At 43.5% G+C, this 13,330-nt stretch overlaps 1 protein-coding gene across 1 annotated transcript; it reads left to right on the top strand.

Annotated features, from left to right (window-relative positions):
* The first annotated feature begins 5,631 nt into the window (after window positions 1-5,631).
* C6H10orf71 (chromosome 6 C10orf71 homolog) lies at window positions 5,632-11,678 on the top strand. Its single transcript, XM_050898985.1, has one exon. The coding sequence runs from the start codon at window positions 5,632-5,634 to the stop codon at window positions 10,288-10,290; it is 4,659 nt and encodes a 1,552-aa protein (XP_050754942.1). The 3' UTR covers window positions 10,291-11,678.
* The last annotated feature ends 1,652 nt before the right edge of the window (window positions 11,679-13,330 follow it).

The following is a 13,330-nucleotide window of genomic DNA, read 5'->3' as shown; positions in this document are numbered from 1 at the left end:
GTTGGCTGCCTTTTATGACCACAAAGCATAGATGAAAGTGATCTTGTTGGATGAGTGAAAAGGAGGCTCGTGCTAATAGCTTTCATCTTATGACCATCTTAATCCAGAAATTGCCTTTCTTGACAGTCCAGGGAAATGTGGCTGGAGCACCACTGTCTCTCTTGCCAGGCAGCTCCCCTCCTTGGTGAGGGCGTTGTGATCCTCCCCCTGGTCCATGTGCCCCGAGGGCTGCTCAGGGAGGCGGTGTGCCTGGAGCAGCCCAGGCAGCAGGGCAGATCAGAGAGAGCGCTTAGCTGCGATGCAGCCCAATATGACCAGCCCACACACCTTTGGCAGTCCAAGCAGCCCAGCACAAGGGATGTTCGGGTATTCTACACCAGACAACAGGGGTTTTCATTTCTCCTGGACATCCTTCTGGCTCCTTGTCTCTGAAAGGGACTCACAGGGTGACCTTTAACTCCCTGACACCTTTTTGTCTGTTTCCCTAAATGTGCAGTGAAGACAGCAGTACTGTGATCATTGACCGACAGCAGCACACTCAATAGCCACTCACGTACTGATTACTGCTGCCATGCAGGATTTTCTGGCAATATCCAAGAAAGCTCACTGAGCCAGCCCCACTCAGGCTAGCGAAAAGCTGCCGTTGACTGGGAGCGCTGTCTCGGCCTGATGACACATAGCTGAACAGGCCTGTTTCCATCCAGCCCTCTGATTATTAGCTCCCATGTGTGCCATGAACAAACATGCACCTATGCAAAAATGTTGTCAATTCATTAGGGATTCTCCTATTTCCCATGTTAAGAAGCACTAACTATTCATTTTCATGATGTGCCCCTGGAAGCCCAAAGCAGCAGCGTGTGTGCAAGTAGAGCATGTCGCTGAATAAACTTCAGCCAGCAGTCACCATAGGGCTCTGAGTTTTGGGCTGGAGCTGTGGATGGATGCCATATAGAGAGCACCACGTGAAGAAACCATCTCACAAAGATTAAAAAAAAACCAACATTCCCTCCCTCTCCCTTCTCTTCCCATCCTCAAGGGGAATGCAGCACTGCTGACTTCAGACTGCTATGCAACTCCCAAAGGCGCTGCCAAAATGCCACCGCAATGTCTCATGGCACAACATTTCAGCCAAATACCAGCCCAAGGGGGGTGGGGGAACCAACCGGCCCTTTACATATTGCAGCAGCAGTGATGTCACACACTCCAGCCAAGTTTGCTGGTTTGCCCAGCTCCTGTCCAGTGAAAAAAGTTGACATTCAGTCTGTGCCAGGCCAGGAATAGTCTCTGTAATTTAAACTCCTCATCACAACTTGCTAGGCATTTAAGAGAGCCACTGAAAAAAGCCTCCTATGTGAAAGAGAGGGGAGGTTGGTTTCTGATTAAGCTCCTTGAAATCTGTACATTCATGCAAGCTTTTTCAGTAGCTCGTATCAGATGATGCCTACTGCAAACACCTCACATGTTTCTCAGCATTTCCCAAGCAGTTCCAAACACCCAGCGTTGCTTTCCTCTGTCTTGAAAATAGACTAAATTCAGACATCCTTAAATGTTTGAACCAGCTGAATCCTGACCTAAGCTCAAACACTGCACCTTGCTTGCTGGCTGCCATGTTTGTCTAAAAAGGTAAAGAAATGGGACTTCACCAGGTTATTAAACCAGCCATGAACAGCTTCTTTGCCCAAAGTTCAGAAGTTGCCATCATACCTCTACAAGGCATAGTTAGATCAGTACAGTGCTGCTGTTTCCATCCAGTCCCAGTAGTGGTCTGCACCTTGAACACTTGCTGTAGATACAGCTTTTCCAGCTTGAAACATGACACTGCCCAAGTACCAGTATTATAGGCAGGCAAGACAAGGATCTTCACAAGGGTTTCAGAGACAGTGACAGTCGCTATTCTTTTTTTAATCAGTGGCGCTGAGTTGTTTTTGTAACAGTGACTCTATCTAGGAAAATAATTGCTGAGATTACATCATGATCTCCATGTTTATTGTTACCCTACTCACTTTTCAGCAAATGTTCTCAGTTTACAAGGGACAAGATGTTTCTTCAGACCTCTGTCCGTGAGATCTGAAAGCCAAGCTTCCTCCTAGTTCAGGCACCACCACCAATAAATAGTGATAAACATTGTGCCGCTGGAATTTAGTCAACAGCCCCGTTGATGAGTGAGCCAGAACATAATCACAATCTCCCATGGCTGTGTTGGCTTTGCACAGTTAAGAGTACCACAAAAGCAGTAAAATTGTAATTCAACCTCTGAGCAAAGAGATAACTGAGTACACATCTCTGCAATGAAGATGCCCTTTTACATCTGGCTGCAACCACACATAGCATTGTGGTTTTTTTCTTTGACTTTTTTTTACTCAGACATCTTAAACAGACAACACAGAGCTCTGATTGGTACAGGCTTGTCCCTAAACTAACGCTGACAACTGTCCTTCCTCAGGTAAGGTGTAGGAGACCATCCCAGTAGGTGAGCCCTTATTGCCACTTTTACCAGTATGTTTTGAATACCACGGGCTGACACAAAAGTTTCCTTAGAGGAGACCCTCGCTTCAGGAAAATCTACTGTATCTACACCTATGTGCTATTTGCATTACCTCAGGGCCAGGCAGTTCTCCTTGTAGGAAATGGATATATTCTTGCACAGATTAAGCAAACTAGCCTGAACCTTGAGGGTCTCCACAGCAAAAGGACAGCAGCAATGCACGTTCACCATAGCTGAGCTTTCCTTTAGCATCTCCTGACTCTGGCTCATGCATGGCAGCAAAAAGATGTTCTGTTTACTGCCCCTCACCATCCCAGCTGTCCACCTTTCCTCTCCTTTACAACAGGGACAGTGAAAAGGATGGACTTTCAAACCTCAGCTGCATTAGTTCCCAGTCCACCAGATTGACATCTGTCTGTACTTGTTGGCAGTAGGAAGTCATATACAGGTGGAGCAGAGGCACACATTTTCCTCTGCAGTCCCTCTGAAAGGGTGGCACAGCAGGGACATAGACACCAGCAGGGAAGAAGTCCTCTGGCACAACCCCTCTTTTTAGCCTGGAGATGTCACCCAGCCTTTGCAACGGGCAGACTGCCAGGAAACCATTGCTCACTCAGCTGTTAGTCCCTGCTGGGGCTACCAGAGAGTGCTGGAGGTTGTGATAGTTGTTTGCTAGGAACCTGACTGCACTCCACAAGCTACCAAACCCTCAAGGTATCTGGTTATTATCACTCTGGGATGGATACCTGTCTTTTTTGGTAAGAAATCCTGTAAATCACTCCTAAAATGGTTGTAAAATGTGAATGAACAAATAAATGAATGAATACAGCATGAGACAATCTTCAGATCATGCAAACAAATGTCTTTGTTTTCAAATTGCAGAGTTCACTTCAGATCAAAAAATGCTGAAGGTTGGAAACATCCCGGGACACTATTTCTGTCAAATCTACATCACTGGACTATTTCTTCCTCCTCACTAAAGATGGTCAGAAATGAAGCCAAATACAAGCATGAGAGGGAGCTCTAAAGACGAGAAGCAAAATTACGTGGCAGGTATGTACCTGTACTTCCCGCTCATATAACAGTTAAGAATCAAAACCAAGAGCGGGATGGCCTTTCATTTGTCTTCTCTTTTTTTCTTGCTGCATTATACACAAAACTGTAGGGGGGGGGGGGGGGGGAGTGAAACTCACTTTTGAAAAATCTTTGTACAAAGTAAAATGGAGAAGCTCTATTAAGCTTATTTTATTTCTGATGTAAATCTATTGTAGTTGTGCATAAGTCATTGGAATTGTATGGCTGGAAGGACAGAAGCAAGATTCACTATGATACTTTGAGTCTAAAAATAGGTTGGCTGAGGTTTTTTTAAATGGAAAAGGAAGGTGAGGAGTGTTTTCATTTGAAGAAACAAATGAGCCTGAGTAATTCAGCTGATTAAGCCCAGTTCCTCTGACTTTTCATACTTCGACCACCACTGAGTCATCAAAGGGAAAAATGTGCCCTTTCCAAAATTGTCACTGAGATGGGCCAAAGTGGAGTCACGGATTTGGACAGCTGGAGAGGCTGAAATCTGGATCTGGATTTCATTGCTTAGTTCCACAGTGGATCCAAGCTTGAGATGGAGACGGCTTCCACTTGTATAGAAGCTAGAAGCTGCTGTAGATGTAAACTGTGGTATTTCAGCTCATCACAAGTTCATGATGCAATTGTACTAGGAAATGGAGATACAGATCAGACTTCCCTTAAGGACTGGGTTTTAGCTAGCTCTTGAACATGCTTTTAAACTGAGTCTCACTGTAATTTAGTCAATACCCTGCTCAAGCCCTTGAATGTGAGAATAAGTATCTAAAGAGTTTACAGAGTAAACTTTAAAGAGTTCTGGTGTATAGATTTCAAGTATAGCTGAAGGGTCTATTTTGCTTTTACTTGTTCCATCCAAAGATTCCCCCATCCTGTCTTCAGACGAATGTGGAGATAGACAAAAACCACAATGCTGTGGGCCCTGACTGTGCATCGTAATCAGGGATTAATGGAAGGCTGTGATATTTTATAATTGTGTTGAATGGGTTACCTTTTGCTCTCAGCAGTTCTGGAACTGAAACCAAACGTTCCCTGTGCTCCTTTTGTGGGTCTGCCGGAGTCCCCTAGGCACTCCTGCCTTCTACTGGCTAAGCTGATATTAGCAGCCTCTTCAGTTTCAATATATCAACCCATCTGGATACAGGTGGCTAAAGGATATTACCCCAGCAATATTTGCTTGGAACATGCTAATGCACAGTAAATCCTCTTTACCTGTGGTGCCATTCTGTTTTCTCAAACAAGGGTTCTGCTCAGGGTAATTGTCACAGCAAAGCTCCAGCCTGATACACGCAGGTTCATCTCTATAGACTTCATTTTCTGCAGTCATGAGCTAACAGATGAGTGAGAAGAGAATCTTCTACAATAACTTTATTTTTCACAAAATATTTTAAATTATAATTATGATGTTTTGCCAAGTAAGTTTTATCAACTTTTCTTTCACTTTGGACATAGTGTGCAATGATGTACCCAGTGACATTCTTTTTTTAAGTAAGTTTTCTCCCTTTTTATTACTAATTCTTCCTGTCCAAAAAACGGCTAACCTTCCTAGCTAGATACATGCACTGCACTTGGAAGTGTTTATGGTTGGAGGTATGGAAAGGGAAGTACTTGAAATTTGGCTCTTATATCCTTGTTTAAGAGCCCAAGTAAAGAATCTGAGGTGAAACCACTTTTTTTAATGGCACTTTCCAGAGATTAAACTATCATCGACCATGAGCTACTTGAATTGACAGAAATAACAATTATTTTTCGTGTTGTTTTGGGTTGCTAGCATCTTGTTTAGAACACATATGGGAGCAAATTAGTCAGTGACTGATATATCTGGAAAATGCTCTCTGTCTGATAGTGTTAATATAGAAAAATGATAATTTATAATTTTTGGCTTTGCAGAGAAGAAAGTTTCCTTCAGTGATTCCGTAAGATGAATCAATGTGCAGCAGCACCGTCTGGAGGAATCGCTTTGTGCTTGTGAATTGCAAACAGCTGGAACGACCCCACACTGTCATCTGCCTATTTGACACCTGAAATTAATCCTTTGGATAATTCATTCATGACTCCCATGAACAATGCAGGGAAATAAGAAACATACAGAAGGACATAGTGACTCCTCAAGTATTGGGAGTCTCCTGGATGACACAGACAGAGAGGTGAGCAGCCTCACAGACCGGGCTTTCAAAAGTTTGTGTGTGGCAGAACTCGAAGATTCTTACAATGAACCAGACCTTGCCATTTCACCTGACTTCGCCCTCCAGTTCTCTGCTAAATTTCACCCAGGGACGTTAAACCATGCCATCAAGAAAAGCAACGTCTGTAACAAGCTAACAGCAAGAAACAATGAACATACAATATGGGCTTCCACATTCCAGCGGTTACCAAAGTGTGCTCCGGAGGAGAAAAGGATTGCTAAAAATAACACCTTTGCCACGGAAAGGAAAAAGCTGAATTTGCCAGTCCCTGGTCCAAGGAACAATAAGCATGTTTCAAAAGTGTCCTCGTTGATTAAGACATTTGATAAGACTGCAGACCAAGGGTCAGGAGGTTCCCTGATAGCCATTAAGCAGCCCATTAAGAATAGCTTTCAAAAATGTAAATTAAATCATGGAAATGATATGGCTTGCTGGGATGACACAGACATTTTAAGCATCCACAAGGAACTTTCTGAATTTTCTGAGGATAGTCAAGGTAGCCACTGTCTCAGTGGCAAACATGAGCCACAGAAAAGACCTAATAAAATAGACCTGAGTTATTGTGGCTCTGATGGTTATTATCCCGTGCTTATTGAGATGTCAAAAGTAGCCAAGTCAAATTTTTCCCGTTCTTCTAAAAAGGCTTTAAAAAACAGAAGTATGAAAGTTAATGAGCCAGCAAAAAAAGGTAATTTTCTTCACAGTGAGAATAGTGCTTTTGAATCATGGAATGTTCACCATAAAAAACTGACTGAAAAGGAGGAATTTGTTGATATAAAAATGAAAAAGGATGGTCTTACATACCTGGAAGAAGCACCATTTATTAAAGGATCCCACACACGTGAACATAAATTGCCACCTGTCAAGACCACTGTTGCTAAGAAGCAGGAGAAAGATTTTCAGATGAAGCCAACTCCACCAGAAGCTGCTTTCAGCATCCCTCTCCCAGCTGTATATGCACCTCAGGGCCCCCTCCCTTCGGAAACCAAATTTCCTGCTGCTCTTCCTCCCGCCCCACCCCCTAGGATCCATGCGCACCAGGGTCCCCCTCGGCCACCCCCTGTCCCACAGGCACTTTCTCTTCCAACCCCCACCCAGCAGGGCCATCCCCCAACACCCCCGACCCCTGAAGCCCCTCCTGTGCCACCACCCCCAGTGCCAGCTCAACTTTCCCCCCCTGCCATGTCCCAAGCCTCCGTCTCACCCCAGTCCGTGTCCTACAGGATGGTTTCACCCTCACCCATGTCCCAGGCACCCAGCCCGCCTCCACCGAGACCCCTGGCCACCTTAGCTGAAGAGGAAGCCCTCAGTCCCCAACTGGGCAATACCTGTCCACCCTGGAGGAGACAGAGGGCTACAAAAGGGGCAGCAGAGAGGAGGCAGACTTCAAAGGAGAAGTTCACAGCCAGCGATGAGACGTGCTCATTGTCTGAAAAGGCGACTGGTGCCGAACCTGGTCTGGACGTGACTTCTCTGGCTAAACAAGTAAACTCCCCTGGATCAATCAGTCCCTCTTTCAACATCACTGAACTCTTAACACCCATCATACCACCAAAACAGGAGGTGGACGCTGTTGAAAACGAACTGATCCCGCTGACACCTCCTCCCACTGAGAGCACGGCATTGAGAGACCACGAGGGAAGCGCGTTTGGCGATTACACGTCTCGGGATAGTTACAAATCGAAAGCATCGAGTCTGTTATTCAACTTGAAGGATGTGCGTAAACGTGTTAAAAGCACTTATACCCCTTCTCCCCTGCTAAGGGCCTTGGAGGAGAAAAATAAAACTAGGGAAAATATACCGGAGAGTACAAAAATGAATGCCTCACTCTCAACTTTACAAGAAAAAAGTAACAAAAATATTGCAGAGAAAGATGAATCGACTGATATAACCTCCGTATTGTCTGGCAGTGTTCACAAAAAGGACAATAAAACTGATTTAACTGGACATTTTACAGACAATTACCTGACTTTGAATTCACCCCGGACAACAGCGGACCTTTTATTTTACCAAACTGGAGACAACTTGCAGCAAGATGATTCAAAACATGAAGATCTAGTTAAAAACACAAGGGATAATGAAAACTTCCCCTCGTTCAGACATGAATCAAATGAACCTGATTTAAGAAAAATTCTGCAGTATCCAGCACTGAAACCATTCAGTAGAGACAATGCAGATACAACAGCTGGGCAGCCCATGCAAAATCCCAGTGTCCAGGGTGAGGAAAATGAGAGACAGGCTGCTATTCAGAATGAAAATTTTGCCTTCAAAATGCTCCCAAACCAACTCTCACCAGCAGAGGATGTGCCTTACAGTGACACTCAAACCAGTATAGTGGTACCTGGCCATGAAGCACAAGGCAAAAGAAGCACTAGTTCTTCAGAGCAATCTTTTGTCTCCACGGTAGAGCAGCCACTTCAGGAGGAGCTGTTTCCACCAGTGCCCCTGGTGCAGAAGGCAAGCCTTCAAGAAAGCCAGAGGACTAAGAGCGAAATGGGTGCAGACAGTAAGAAAAGCCACAAGGAGAGAGGGAAAGAGGTTGGGGAAGATGAACTGCAATATTATGCTTGTATCAGCTCTGGTACTGGTGCAGCAGAGAAGAGGGAGGGGAAGGTTGCTGGGAATGAACAGAGGAGCATGATGAAAGAGAAACTAAGAAGAGAGAAAAGGGAAGAGGCCAACAGCATGGATTCCACTTCCAACAGTATAAGGGACATGTCCATCCCCAGGTCTGAGGAACCACAAACACCACCATCTTCAAGCTCAAACAAACCCAGTCTGTTTATGATTAAAGATAACACATTCAGGTCACCTCAAGTAATAAGGGCTGTTAAGCTGCCCCTGTTCAGGTCCTTTTCCCTGGATGATACAGTGAGCAGCAGTTATAAGGAAATGGAAGGTAGGTTTATGCCCCCAGCAGAGCACAACAAGCAGCACCAAAACATGTTGCGTGCCCAGGAGGCAGGCTGGTCGGCATCGAGGCACAGAGGGCAGCAGAATGTGAGGGAAGGAGCAACCGACAGAGGGAAAGAGGCCAGTGAGCCTGGATCTACTTCAGCAACACTGGATCCCAGTCTTCTGGAAGATACAGAGAGCTTTTCATTAGGGAAGCTGATGGAAGAAGATGAAGAGACTTGTGCTTTGTTAAATAAATTTGGGAAAGTGAATGAGGAAAGGGTCTGCAGAAGGAAAGAGAAGCCCCAGATTAGGAAGGCAAGACACAGCTTAACACAGTCAAATTTAGATCTGGAAAATGACCAAGCACAAAACAACCCCAGCTATCCCACAGAAAGAAAGACAAATTACTTTAAGAATCATCATTTATCTAATCGCAGAGGTGGCTCTTGTGCAAAAAAAATAATCACTAGGGACACAATTTCCCCTGTGACTGGCTCCATATCAGAGGACCACATGTATTCTCTTGTATCCCATGAAGCTTTAGAGGACATCCTACATACAGAAGGTGCACCGGTTTTGTTAGACAGTCTTGCATGCTCTGCTGTTACAAGCCCCAGGTCAGGCAGCACAATGCACTCTTTTGCTGCCAGTTCATCTTCAGACAAACCAACAATTTCTGGCCTTAGAGAGACAGAGGATGTTATAAACCCTGCTTTGCTGAACATGGCACTAAAGAGCCAAGCTGATATGTCTGCAGAAGAGATACTTGATTCAGCGCAGAGGAATCTGCTTTCCGATTCTGCAGGGGAAGCTGAGAGACTGGAGCCCAGGAGACTTGGGGAGAGAGCAGCAGGCAAGCCTCCCGCTGTGCCACCAAAAACAGAAAAGGCTCTACGGCGGGCCAAAAAGCTGGCAAGCAGGAGAAAGAAAATGCAAGAGGAGCAGAAAAAACATCAGACTGAGCATACAGATACTGTAGGGAGAAAGCCTTCCCATTCTGGACAGACACTAGCATCTCCTTCACCCTTGGGATATTCTCCTCTCCATCCTGCCACTCACTCAACTTTTACTCCCACAGAAACCAATACAGGAAGACCCAGTGGTGCATCAGCAGTAAGCCCTTCACCCTCTTCAACCCAGCGTAAACTCCTCCAAGACCCTGACTCTGGTCAATACTATGTAGTTGATTTACCAGCTGAAGTTAATTTAAAGACATTTTATGACCCAGAAACTGGCAAATATGTTCAAGTCTCCGTTCCTTCCTTGGAAGGGAACTTATGCCAGCCCCCCTCTTCAGAAATTATGAATTCTCCCTATGCCTCCTACCCTAGAGTGCTGCCTTTACCAGCTTCATCTGTAGCAGTGCTGAAGTCACCTTCTCAGCTCTCTGAACCTACCAGGTTAATGCCAGCTGTACCAGGAGAACCAGTTGAACTACCTGAAGATGGCCAGCAGGACTACAGATACACTGAAGCTGTGAATACTCAGCCTTATATTGAACCAACCTCTTACTCCTACAGTAAGGAGTCAGACGCTGACGAAACTCAAGTTCACTTGGGAAAGGACATGAGCCCAACCCCAAATACTGACACAGTGTCCCTCACTGATTTAGATGATTTTGCTGCTGAAGGAGTATCTTGAAAACTGAAATAACAAAATATGCCAGCTAGTGTTTTTAAGAACTGTTTGGACAGACACGTGGACACAAAAGCACATGCAGATTTGATGTTTGTACAACACTTTATGTGTGAATCTCATTGTGGTTTGGGTGGGAAGGAAAATGAAAGCTGACCGCGTTGAAAGATGCGAGGTGATGATCACTCTGAAGAAGAGTGAAATTGAGTAAACACCAAATTATCAGTGAGATGAAGGGGCAATGCCAGCTAAACAAATAAATACAACACAAAAAGCCACCGCTTGCTGCTGCTGCTGCTTTGCCATTATGGTGGCTGGGATTGCCAAAGCAAGTGTCCTTTTGCCCAGATGTGTTGCATAACATATGACACAAAGTAAAACCTGTGAGACCATCCTGTCCATCCTATGAGACCTAGGACAGATGCCGCATCTACTGAACTTTCCTCACTCACTGCCTTTGAACTATATTGACAGGTAGAAAGCTTATGGCTACAAATATGCCATAAACCCAAGATTCATTTTTTGCACATATTGACTGCCCAGATGTTATTGACAAGAAGATTGTATACTGGATGCACAATACAATAGCCATGTCAAAAAACCTTTAAACAACCAGAACACAGTTGCAGCTGCTCTAGACTTCTCGTATACTTTGCAGTGTCCACTAACATGCTGCTGAATTCTTTATATTTCTTGATAATGTTCAAATAAGTTCCCCTAGAGTCAGGGGTTATTTATAATGCAGCTTAAACTTCAACTTATCTTGATACTTGGCCTGAAATATTTTGGCAAGGAGCAAGGTTGAATGAAATCCTGTAACAATATTTAATTTTTTGTTAGGATGAGAAGATCTTTGCTTATTATAATTGAAATGCTTTTTGTTTTGTTTTGTTTTCAGGCTCCCACTGAAACACAGTGCTAACTTTTAAAACCTGAAAAACGTACCTAATTTTGGTCTTGTGCATTCTGTGATTTTAAAAAAAAGAAAGAGATACAAAACATCCAAAGTATTAATTTCTAGAAAAGTGCTTCTTGGGATTATCACTTTTCTTTGAAAGATCTGTATCAAAACATCACTCATCCTTGCATAAACTCTTTTTTATCATCATAGATAATGAAAGAACCTTGGTGAAAAGATGGAAAAATTGAATGTAATGTACCTGCTTATAAATATCTATATTTGGAGTATTGGTTTACTTTTTCTCTCTCTCTTTTTCATACTGTTTTCCCCAATTAAAACTGAAGTGCAGGAGCTCTAAGGAAGAATTATACCAGTGACTTTCAGCCTGATTCACATCTTAGGCTATTTTTACAGGATCGTTTTCAATGAAGCAACTCTTGACTTCCTGAAAAGAAAGGGAAGAATCAGGCCTTTTGTTAATAAATACATGGAGATGGGACACAGGCACTGCTCCACCCTCCCAGTTTTAATATTTATGATAGAAGTTTTCTTCAGTAAATTCTTAATTTCCTAGGACCAAGGCTGCTCTCAGGACGCAGACCAACACTTGGTGGTTTGAGTCCTTCCCTAAACTGAACTCAGCTCCCAGCCTTCCTCCACCCCTGACAAGAGCCATGCGTTCAGAACCTCTCCTGATCCCATCAGACACTTCCTTTCATCAGTGCTATTTGCTAAAACATTTCCCTTAAAGGGGCTAGACAAACACTAAGGGCATCTCTTCATTGATTTCAGTGGGATTTGGATTTGGTCTTTAATGATTTTCTAAGTTCCATTTCACCTGTTATGCAGAGTTGTGTCAGATTTGCCATTTTGTGATTTGACAAGGACGATTGTAGCAGAGGTGTGGGGTGGAAATGGAGAAGCTTGTACTGGTTTGGTTTGGGTTTTGAGCACATTCTGCCAAATGCCCATATTTGAATAAACATTTGTTGTTCAGTCTCTACCCTTAAAAGTTTTCAACACCTCACTGGATAAAGCCCTGAACAACCTGGGCTGGCCTCAGAGCTGACCCTCCTTGAGCAGGAGTTTCATCCACAGACCTCCTGAGATCTCTTGCAGCCTGAATTATCTTATGATCCTACTCTGCAAACATTAAAATTTTTAAACCAACTTTGACTTGGAACTCAGAAAATGCAGTCTCTCCCGGGAAAGGACTCATTTTGAAAGAAATAAAAAAGATTTTGAAAATCAAGAGTGTTTCAGGAACAAGGATCAATTTTCAAGTTGTGAAATTAAGGGAAAAGGCTCCTATTATGAATATTGTTCCTTTTTTTTGGTCACAAATATTTTGCTAAACTGACATGGTGCCATTCATGGTGCACTTCTCTGTTGCTGTCACTGTATACAGCATAACGTCTATCCAGTATAGAGCAGAATATCATTTACATGTTAAAATATAGATAAATAGATCTATTAAAGTTTTCCATGGTAGGTTTAGACAGAACCTATGTAATCTGAAAGCCTAGCAGAGTGCACAAGCCATTTTTTTGTTTGATATTACAAATTTAAATGCCTTTAACAGCCACTAGTCAAGAAGTAGGCAGGCTCTCAGCGGACAGTATAAAAGCTTACTTTCCGAGAGGAGACTGTGGATACAAAGTGTCTGTGCACAGATATAAAATAAATGGTAATTTGATAAGCAAAATATACAACTGCATTAAAAAAAATCCCTTTTGCTTGGTTAACTGCCATTTGTTTTGTAGATGTGCACACTTCTCCTTCTGCACCCTTTTTTTGAGGGCCTTCTTAAACTCTTATTGTGGAGAACGGGATCCTCCAATATACTACTTCTAGGTATGCGAGGAAAGCAGAGTGTATTTTTTACTCTACTGTGAAAATAAACTGAAATGTGGGCATCTGAAAAGGAGCCAGCCCTAACTTGGATACCAAATACATTTCAAGTAGGACTTCTTTATTTTGGCCAATCCTTTCTGCTAGCTTAAGGGAGCTGCATTCACAGCGAACTGTGTCTCTAAACATGCACATGTCCCAGAGGGAGTTTTGACGTAGAAAATTAGTAGCTAAATGAAACAAACAGAACTGGGGAGTTTTGAAAACAAATATGAAAGCAGTTCTCATCATGTA

This window comes from Gymnogyps californianus, chromosome 6 (genome assembly GCF_018139145.2).
Source record: "Gymnogyps californianus isolate 813 chromosome 6, ASM1813914v2, whole genome shotgun sequence".
NCBI classification, from domain to species: domain Eukaryota; kingdom Metazoa; phylum Chordata; class Aves; order Accipitriformes; family Cathartidae; genus Gymnogyps; species Gymnogyps californianus.
This window is presented reverse-complemented; position numbering and strand designations above follow the sequence as displayed.